At 46.7% G+C, this 11,068-nt stretch overlaps 1 protein-coding gene across 4 annotated transcripts in view; it reads left to right on the top strand.

Annotated features, from left to right (window-relative positions):
* Positions 1-11,068, top strand: part of LOC115170102 (low-density lipoprotein receptor-related protein 8) — a 172,875-nt gene that overhangs the window by 64,732 nt on the left and 97,075 nt on the right. For 3 of the 4 annotated variants that reach the window (XM_029726394.1, XM_029726393.1, XM_029726391.1), the window contains exon 3: positions 6,150-6,275. In XM_029726394.1, the coding sequence (XP_029582254.1) occupies positions 6,150-6,275 (126 nt within the window). The remainder of the gene's footprint in view (positions 1-6,149; positions 6,276-11,068) is intronic. The other variant, XM_029726392.1, reaches the window with a different exon arrangement.

The raw sequence follows: 11,068 nt of genomic DNA, 5'->3' as shown, positions 1-11,068 counted from the left end.
AGAGCGAGTGAGAGCGAGAGAGCGAGGAGAACGAGAAGAGCGAGAGAAGAACGTGAGGAGAACGAGAGAGCGAGATCGAGAACGATTGAGAGCTGATGAGATACGATGCAGAACGAGGTGAGAGCGAGAGAGCGACGGCCTTTTCGGAGAACGAGAGTTAGCCGTGTCTGTACACACCAGGGCCCCTCAGCTCCAACTTTACAACTTTGGAGAGAAAAAACAACAACCTCATCATCTGTTGTAACCAGAAAGCCAAACTGAAAGCCTCTGAGTGGTTGATTGTATTAGACTAACTGCACTGCCAGTCCCATGGTTGTTGTGGTAATGGCCCAGGGAAATGGAATGGCTCTGTGTTGGGGTAATGGCCCAGGGAAATGGAATGGCTCTGTCCTCTGTGTTGGGGTAATGGTCCAGGGAAATGGAATGGCTCTGGCCTCTGTGTTGGGTAATGGCCCAGGGAATGGAATGGCTCTGTGTTGGGGTAATGGTCCAGGGAAATGGAATGGCTCTGACCTCTGTGTTGGGGTAATGGTCCAGGGAAATGGAATGGCTCTGTCCTCTGTGTTGGGGTAATGGTCCAGGGAAATGGAATGGCTCTGACCTCTGTGTTGGGGTAATGGTCCAGGGAAATGGAATGGCTCTGTCCTCTGTGTTGGGGTAATGGTCCAGGGAAATGGAATGGCTCTGACCTCTGTGTTGGGGTAATGGTCCAGGGAAATGGAATGGCTCTGACCTCTGTGTTGGGGTAATGGTCCAGGGAAATGGAATGGCTCTGTCCTCTGTGTTGGGGTAATGGTCCAGGAAATGGAATGGCTCTGTCCTCTGTGTTGGGGTAATGGTCCAGGGAAATGGAATGGCTCTGTCCTCTGTGTTGGGGTAATGGTCCAGGGAAATGGAATGGCTCTGTCCTCTGTGTTGGGGTAATGGTCCAGGGAAATGGAATGGCTCTGTCCTCTGTGTTGGGGTAATGGTCCAGGGAAATGGAATGGAATGGCTCTGTCCTCTGTGTTGGGGTAATGGTCCAGGGAAATGGAATGGCTCTGTGTTGGGGTAATGGCCCAGAGAAATGGAATGGCTCTGTGTTGGGGTAATGGTCCAGGGAAATGGAATGGCTCTGTCCTCTGTGTTGGGGTAATGGCCCAGGGAAATGGAATGGCTCTGTGTTGGTGTAATGGTCCAGGGAAATGGAATGGCTCTGTGTTGGGGTAATAGCCCAGGGAAATGGAATGGCTCTGTGTTGGGGTAATGGCCCAGGGAAATGGAATGGCTCTGTCCTCTGTGTTGGGGTAATGGTCCAGGGAAATGGAATGGCTCTGTCCTCTGTGTTGGGGTAATGGTCCAGGGAAATGGAATGGCTCTGTCCTCTGTGTTGGGGTAATGGTCCAGGGAAATGGAATGGCTCTGTCCTCTGTGTTGGGGTAATGGTCCAGGGAAATGGAATGGCTCTGTCCTCTGTGTTGGGGTCATGGTCCAGGGAATGGAATGGCTCTGTCCTCTGTGTTGGGGTCATGGTCCAGGGAAATGGAATGGCTCTGTCCTCTGTGTTGGGGTAATGGTCCAGGGAAATGGAATGGCTCTGTCCTCTGTGTTGGGGTAATGGTCCAGGGAAATGGAATGGCTCTGACCTCTGTGTTGGGGTGTTTGTGTTTTAATGTGTGTGCTGTGGGGTTCAAATACTACTTGAAATTCTTTCAAATACTTAAACCAGTGGTGGCTGGTGGCACTTTAAATGGGAAGGACAGGCTCACAGTAATGCCTGGAACGGAATTAATGGAATGGTCTCAAAATCAAACACCTGGTTTCCATGTATTTCATAACGTTCTGTTCATTCCATTCATTATTATTATGAGCCGTCCTCAGGATAGTCCTGAATGAATCGTAAATAATGACGAGTGATAAGTTTATAGACACACAAATATCAAAGCCACGTGCTGACAAGGTCAAAATCTGTTGTTCTGTCCCTGAGCAATTCAATTAACCCACTGTTCCCCTGGTGCCAAAGACATGGATGTTGATTAATGCAGCCCTCTGCACCTCTCTGATTCAGAGGAGTTGGGTTAAATGTGGAAGATACATTTCAGTTGTACAACTGACTAGGTATCCCCCTTTCCTTTCCCAAGATGTGCTAACCTCTCACCATTACCCATATCATACCCCCAAGACATGCTAACCTCTCATCATTACCCATATCATACCCCCAAGACATGCTAACCTCTCACCATTACCCATATCATACCCCCAAGACATGCTAACCTCTCACCATTACCCATATCATACCCCCAAGACATGCTAACCACTCATCATTACCCATATCATACCCCCAAGACATGCTAACCTCTCACCATTACCCATATCATACCCCCAAGACATGCTAACCTCTCATCATTACCCATATCATACCCCCAAGACATGCTAACCTCTCATCATTAACCATATCATACCCCCAAGACATGCTAACCTCTCACCATTACCCATATCATACCCCCAAGACATGCTAACCACTCATCATTACCCATATCATACCCCCAAGACATGCTAACCTCTCACCATTACCCATATCATACCCCCAAGACATGCTAACCACTCATCATTACCCATATCATACCCCCAAGACATGCTAACCTCTCACCATTACCCATATCATACCCCCAATACATGCTAACCTCTCATCATTACCCATATCATACCCCCAAGACATGCTAACCTCTCACCATTACCCATATCATACCCCCAAGACATGCTAACCTCTCACCATTACCCATATCATACCCCCAAGACATGCTAACCTCTCATCATACCACCAAACCATGCTAACCTCTCACCATTACCCATATCATACCCCCAAGACATGCTAACCTCTCATCATTACCTATATCATACCCCCAAGACATGCTAACCTCTCACCATTACCCATATCATACCCCCAAGACATGCTAACCTCTCATCATTACCCATATCATACCCCCAAGACATGCTAACCTCTCATCATTACCCATATCATACCCCCAAGACATGCTAACCTCTCACCATTACCCATATCATACCCCCAAGACATACTCAATTCTCACCATTACCCATATCATACCCCCAAGACATGCTAACCTCTCATCATTACCCATATCATACCCCCCAAGACATGCTAACCTCTCACCATTACCCATATCATACCCCCAAGACATGCTAACCTCTCACCATTACCCATATCATACCCCCAAGACATGCTAACCTCTCACCATTACCCATATCATACCCCCAAGACATGCTAACCACTCATCATTACCCATATCATACCCCCAAGACATGCTAACCACTCATCATTACTCATATCATACCCCCAAGACATGCTAACCTCTCACCATTACCCATATCATACCCCCAAGACATGCTAACCTCTCATCATTACCCATATCATACCCCCAAGACATACTCAATTCTCACCATTACCCATGTCATACCCCCAAGACATGCTAACCTCTCATCATTACCCATATCATACCCCCAAGACATGCTAACCTCTCACCATTACCCATATCATACCCCCAAGACATGCTAACCACTCATCATTACCCATATCATACCCCCAAGACATGCTAACCACTCATCATTACCCATATCATACCCCCAAGACATGCTAACCTCTCACCATTACCCATATCATACCCCCAAGACATGCTAACCTCTCATCATTACAATAATCTTTTTTGGGGGGTATGATATTTATGCCTCTAACTTTCTCACTCATCATTACTCATGATTCATTCAGGATTATCCATAATCATGGTAGCATCCACATTAATGTAGAAGTGTTTAGAAATATATTCTTATTTACAATAAAAGTTACTCCAAAATGACATAAAATATTATTTAACATTCGCACTGAGCTAAAGGGTAGAGCTGCCGCTTTCAAGGAGCGGGACTCTAACCCGGAAACTTATAAGAAATCCCGCTATGCCCTCCGACAAACAATCAAACAGGCAAAGCGTCAATACAGGATTAAGATCGAATCGTACTACACCGGCCCTGACGCTCATGGCAGGGCTTGCATACTATTACAGACTATAAAGGGAAGCACAGCTGAGAGCTGCCCAGTGACACCAGCCTACCAGACGAGCTAAATAACTTCTATGCTCGCTTCAACGCAAGTAACACTGAAACATGCATGAGAGCATCAGCTGTTTCGGACGACTGTGTGATCATGCTCTCTGCAGTTGATGTGAGTAAGGCCTTTAACAGGTCAAAATTCACAAGGCCGCGGGGCCAGATGGATTACCAGGACGTGTACTCCGAGCATGCGCTGACCAACTGGCAAGTGTCTTCACTGACATTTTTATTCTCTTCCTGTCCGAGTCTGTAATACCAACATGTTTCAAGCAGACCACCATAGTGCCTGTGCCCAAGAACGCCAAGGTAACCTGCCTAAATGACTACCGACCCGTAGCACTCACGTCTGTAGCCATGAAAGGCTTTGAAGGGCTGGTCATGGCTCACATCAACACCATTATCCAAGAAACCCTACACCCACTCCAATTTGCATACCGCATCAACAGATCCACAAATGACGCAATCTCTATTTCACTCCACACTGCCCTCTCACACCATGACAAAAGGAACACCTATGTGAGAATGCTATTCATTGATTACAGCTCAGCGTTCAACACTGACCCTGAGACTAAACACCTCCCTCTGCAACTGGATCCTGGACTTCCTGACGGGCCGCCCCCAGGTGGTAAGGGTAGGGAACAACACATCCGCCGTGCTGATCCTCAACACAGGGGCCCCTCAGGGGTGCGTGCTCAGCCCCCTCCTGCACTCCCTGTTCACTCATGACTGCACAGCCAGGCATGACTCCAACACCATCATTAAGTTTGCTGATGACACAACAGTGGTAGGCCTGATCACTGACAACAATGAGACAGCCTATAGGGAGGAGGTCAGAGACCTGGTCGTGTGGTGCCAGGACAACAACCTCTCCCTCAACGTGATCAAGACAAAGGAGATGATTGTGGACGACAGGAAAAGGAGTATCGAGCACGCCCCCATTCTCATCAACGGGGCCATAGTGGAGCAGGTTGAGAGCTTCAAGTTCCTAAACAGCTTCTACACCCAAGCCATAAGACTCCTTAACAGCTAATCAAATGGCTACCCAGACTATTTGCATTGCCCCCCCTCCCCCCCCTGGAACTCTGCTGCTACTCTCAGTTATTATCTATGCATAGTGACTTTAATAACTCAACCTCAATTACCTCGACACCGGTGAACCCGCACATTGACTCTGTACCGGTACCCCTTGTATATAGCCCCGCTATTGTTATTTTACTGCTGCTCTTGAATTATTTGTTATTCTTATCTCGTACTTTTTTGGGGGTATTTTTCTTAAAACTCCGTTGTTGGTTAAGGGCTTGTAAGTAAGAATTTCACTGTAAGGTTGTATTCGGCGCATTTGACGCTTTGATTTGAATCGCGTGAATGTCCCATCTTCAGTTCGTATCACACAATAAAAGTTCTTTATCCATAACTGTTGCTGACATGGTTATATGGTCATTTTACCAGCCCTAGCTTTGATTACTGCATACTGTGACTAATTAATGAGGTGACTCCTGTTTTTATATCTTTCTCTCTCTCTCTTCTCTTCTCTCTCTCTCTCTCTCTCTCTCTCTCTCTCTCTCTCTCTCTCTCTCTCTCTCTCTCTCTCTCTCTCTCTCTCTCTCTCTCTCTCTCTCTCTCTCTCTCTCTCTCTCTCTCTCTCTCTCTCTCTCTCTCTCTCTCTCTCTCTCTCTCTCTCTCTCTCTCTCTCTCTCTCTCTCTCTCTCTCTCTCTCTCTCTCTCTCTCTCTCTCTCTCTCTCTCTCTCTCTCTCTCTCTCTCTCTCTCTCTCTCTCTCTCTCTCTCTCTCTCTCTCTCTCTCTCTCTCTCTCTCTCTCCCCTTCTCTCTCTCCTTCTCACCATCTTGCTCCTACTCACCATCTCTCTTTCTCTCACATCTCTCTCACATCTCTCTTTCCTTCTCTCTCCTTCTCACCATCTCTCTCTCAAAATCACTCTCTTTCCTTCTCTCGCTCTCTCTCTCTCTCTCACCATCTCTCTCCTTCTCACCTTCCTACTCTTCTCTCTCTCTTTCCATCCTTCTCACCATCCATCTCTCTCGCTAAGCAGCCAGGAAGACTTGTGCCCCGGCAGAGTTTGCCTGTGCCAATGGCCAGTGTGTACCAGGCCGCTGGCGCTGTGATGGGGAACCAGAGTGTCCCGACGGCTCGGATGAGGCAGACGCCACCTGCAGTAAGTCAGAGCTCCAGTGGTTTCCCAGTTGAAATCGGAAGTTTACATACTGTACACCTTAGCCAAATACATTTAAACTCAGTTTCACAATTCCTGACAATTAGTCCTAGTAAAAATTCCCTGTCTTAGATTAGTTAGGATCACCACTTTATTTGAAGAATATGAAATGTCAGAATAATAATAGAGAGAATGATTTATTTCAGCTTTTTTTTCTTTCATCACATTCCCAGTGGGTCAGAAGTTTACATACGCTTTTTCAGTTCTGCCCACACATTTTCTATAGGATTGAGGTTAGGGCTTTGTGATGGCCACTCCAATACCTTGACTTTGTTGTCCTTAAGCCATTTTGCCACAACTTTGGAAGTATGCTTGGGGTCATTGTCCATTTGGAAGACCCATTTGCGACCAAGCTTTAACTTCCTGACTGATGTCTTGAGATGTTGCTTCAATATATCTTCATAATTTTCCTGCCTCATGATGCCATCTATATTGTGAAGTGCACCAGTCCCTCCTGCAGCAAAGCACCCCCACAACATGATGCTGCCACCCCCGTGCTTCACGGTTGGGATGGTGTTCTTCGACTTGCAAGCCTCCCCCTTTTTTTTCCAAACATAACGATGGTCATTATGGCCAAACAGTTCTATTTTTGTTTCATCAGACCAGAGGACATTTCTCCAAAAGTCCGATATTTGTCCCCATGTGCAGTTGCAAACCATAGTCTGTCTTTTTTTGGGGGGTTTGGAGCAGTGGCTTCTTCCTTGCTGAGCGGCCTTTCAGGTTATGTCGATATAGGACTCATTTTACTGTGGATATAGATACTTTTGTACCTGTTTTGCACTTTGATTTGCACTTTTCGCACCAAAGTACATGAATCTCTAGGAGACAGAACACGTCTCCTTTCTGAGCGGTATGACGGCTGCGTGGTCCCATGGTGTTCATACTTGCGTACTATTGTTTGTACAGATTAACATTGTACCTTCAGGCGTTTGGAAATTGCTCCCAAGGATGAACCAGACTTGTTGAGGTCTACAAATGTTTTTCTGAGGTCTTGGCTGATTTCTTTTGATTTTCCCATGATGTCAGGCAAAGAGGCACTGACTTTGAAGGCAGGCCTTGAAATACATCCACAGGTACTCCTCCAATTGACTCAAATTATGTCAATTGCCTATCAGAAGCTTCTAAAGCCATGACACCATTTTCTGGAATTGTCCAAGCTGTTTACAGGCACAGTCAACTTAGTGTATGTAAACTTCTGACCCACTGGAATTGTGATACAGTGAATTATAAGTGAAATAATCTGTCTGTAAACAATTCTTGGAAAAATTACTTGTGTCATGCACAAAGTAGATGTCCTAACCGACTTGCCAAAACTATAGTTTAACAAGAAATTTGTGGTTGAAAAACTCGTTTTATTGACTCCAAACTAAGTGTATGTAAACTTCCGACTTCAACTGTACCTATTCAGTGACGCTGCATTTACCCTGACTTCTCTTTCTGTCTGCTCTATCCCTCTACCTCACTCTGCTCTATCCCTCTACCTCACTCTGCTCTATCCCTCTACCTCACTCTGCTCTATCCCTCTACCTCACTCTGCTCTATCCCTCTACCTCACTCTGCTCTATCCCTCTACCTCACTCTGCTCTATCCCACTACCTCACTCTGCTCTATCCCACTACCTCACTCTGCTCTATCCCACTACCTCACTCTGCTCTATCCCTCTACCTCACTCTGCTCTATCCCTCTACCTCACTCTGCTCTATCCCTCTACCTCACTCTGCTCTATCCCTCTACCTCACTCTGCTCTATCCCTCTACCTCACTCTGCTCTATCCCTCTACCTCACTCTGCTCTATCCCTCTACCTCACTCTGCTCTATCCCTCTACCTCACTCTGCTCTATCCCTCTACCTCACTCTGCTCTATCCCTCTACCTCACTCTGCTCTATCCCTCTACCTCTCTCTGCTCCTATTTGTCTGTTTCTTGGAAGCTTGTCATATTGATGCTCTCCAAAACATTCCTAGAGATGCTGGTACCAAAGTATGATTCATAGTCCTAGTGTCAATAGGTCCAGAGAGCATATTAAGGTCCTAACCAACTACTGTTCAGATCATCAGACCTCTGCACTAGAAAGGCTAAAAGGCTGAATAATTACAGCTCAATTCTTCACACTCACACCCTATCTGAATATTATGCAGCTCCGCTTCTCTCCGCTCCGATGCGCCAGCCAGCCAGACAGCATCTAATTTGGCTTTTGAAGCCGAGACTCTGTGTTTGTAATTTTCCCTGCTACTCCACTTGGGCACCGGTTCAGCCGCCTCTCACTCACGCCACCAGCGAGGGCCCTCGCCTCGGCTCGCTTCGCCTCTCCCACACACTTCCGCACTAGACCAGCGTCTGATGTTGGAGAGAGGCAGGAGGTGTAGCCTGATCACTGCTAAGCTCTTAGAGGTGTAGTCTGATCACTGACAAGCTCTTAGAAATGTAGTCTGATCACTGCCAAGCTCTTAGAGAAGAAGGGGGAAGGGGCAGCGCTTTCATACTTTCATTTAGGCAATGTCAGACTGACTGAGACCGATTTCCCTCCTCTCCCCATCTACTCGTGCTCATCAGGGAGGAGGGGAAGGGCGAGGGGAGACGTTTTGCGACTTGTCTGGACTGAGCTGGGCCACAGGTTTGGGGAGTGGGAAATCAAAGGGGTTCTGAACTATTCCATTTCACGTGAGTCATGGGAAGTAGTGTGGACTGGAGACAAGCTCATTGTCTTTTCAAGCAGATCATTTGGAAGAATTGCATAAGATGTTATTCTAAATGTATCTGATTGACATTTACAGTCAGCACTTATTTCTGTTGTACTAGCCAGAGTTGTAGACGAGACCCGATTCAACAGAGCCCGAAGCTATTCGAGTCTGGGTCAAAACCAATACCGGAGCTATTCGAGTCTGGGTCAAAACCAATACCGGAGCTATTCGAGTCTGGGTCAAAACCAATACCGGAGCTATTCGAGTCTGGGTCAAAACCAATACCGGAGCTATTCGAGTCTGGGTCAAAACCAATACCAGAGCTATTCGAGTCTGGGTCAAAACCAATACCGGAGCTATTCGAGTCTGGGTCAAAACCAATACCGGCGCTACTGTGTATTTGGAAAGTATTCAGACCCCTAGACTTTTTCCACATTTTGTTAGGTTACAGCCTTATTCTAAAATGGATTAAATAAAACATTTTCCTCATCATTCATACCCCATAATGACAAACTGAAAACAGGTTTTTAGAAATATTAGTAAAAAATAAATAAAAACAGAAATAACTTATTTACATAAGTATTCAGACCCTTTGCTATGAGACTCAAAATTGAGCTCAGTTGCATCCTGTTTCCATTGATCATCCTTGAGATGTTTCTACAACTTGATTGGAGTCCACCTGTGGTAAATTCAATTGATTGGACGTGATTTGGAAAGGCACACATCTGTCTATGAGGTCGAGGTCGAAGGAATTATGCGTAGAGCTCCGAGACAGGATTGTGTCGAGGCACAGATCTGGGGAAGGGTACCAAAACATTTCTGCAGCATTGAAGGTCCCCAAGAACACAGTGGCCTCTATCATTCTTAAATGGAAGAAGTTTGGAACCACCAAGACTCTTCCTAGAGTTGGCCACCCGGCCAAACTGAGCAATCAGGGGAGAAGGGCCTTGGTCAGGGAGGTGACCAAGAACCCGATGGTCACTCTGACAGAGCTCTAGAGTTCCTCTGTGGAGATGGGAGAACCTTCCAGAAGGACAACCATATCTGCAGCACTCCACCATTCAGGCCTTTATGGTAGAGTGGCCAGATGGAAGCCACTCCTCAGTAAAAGTCACATGACAGCCCGTCGGGAGTTTGTTAAAAGGCTCCTAAAGACTCTGTGACCATGAGAAACAAGATTCTCTGGTCTGATGAAACCAAGATTGAACTCTTTGGCCTGAATGCCAAGCGTCACGTCTGGAGGAAACCTGGCACCATCCCTACGGTGAAGCATAGTGGTGGCAGCATCATGCTGTGGTGATGTTTTTCAACAGCAGGGACTGGGAGACTAGTCAGGATTGAGGGAACGATGAGCGGATCAAAGTACAGAGAGATCCTTGATGAAAACCTGCTCCAGAGAGCTCAGGACCTCAGACTGGGGCGAAGGTGCACCTTCCAACAGGACAATAACCCTAAGCACACAACCAAGACAACACAGGAGTGGCTTTGGGACAAGTCTCTGAATGTCCTTGAGTGGCCCAGTCAGAGCCCGGACTTGAACCCGATCAACAAAGTATTGAGTAAAGGGTCTGAATACTTATGTAAATGTGACATTTCTGCAAACCTGTTTTTGCTTAGTCATTATGGGGTATTGTGTTTAGATTGATGAGAGAAAAAAATGATTTAATCAATTTTAGAATAAGGCTGTAACGTAACAAAATGTGGAAAAAGTCAAGGGGTCTGAATTGTTTCCGAATGCACTGTGTTTTTGTCTGAGTCAAGACCGAGACCACAGCTATTCCAGACAAGTCAAGACCAAGGGGGGTTCGAGTCCGAGTCAGGACTGAGACCAAGGGGGGTTCGAGTCCGAGTCAGGACTGAGACCAAGGGGGGTTCGAGTCCGAGTCAACACTGAGACCAAGGGGGGTTCAAGTCCGAGTCAACACTGAGTGAGACCAAGGGGGGTTCAAGTCCAGGTCAGGACTGAGACCAAGGGGGGTTCGTGTCCGAGTCAACACTGAGACCAAGGGGGGTTCGTGTCCGAGTCAGGACTGAGACCAAGGGGGGTTCGAGTCCA

Source organism: Salmo trutta, chromosome 31 (assembly GCF_901001165.1).
Source record: "Salmo trutta chromosome 31, fSalTru1.1, whole genome shotgun sequence".
Lineage (NCBI taxonomy): Eukaryota > Metazoa > Chordata > Actinopteri > Salmoniformes > Salmonidae > Salmo > Salmo trutta.
The sequence above is the reverse complement of the archived record's forward strand: the minus strand, read 5'-3'. Positions and strand labels throughout refer to the sequence as shown.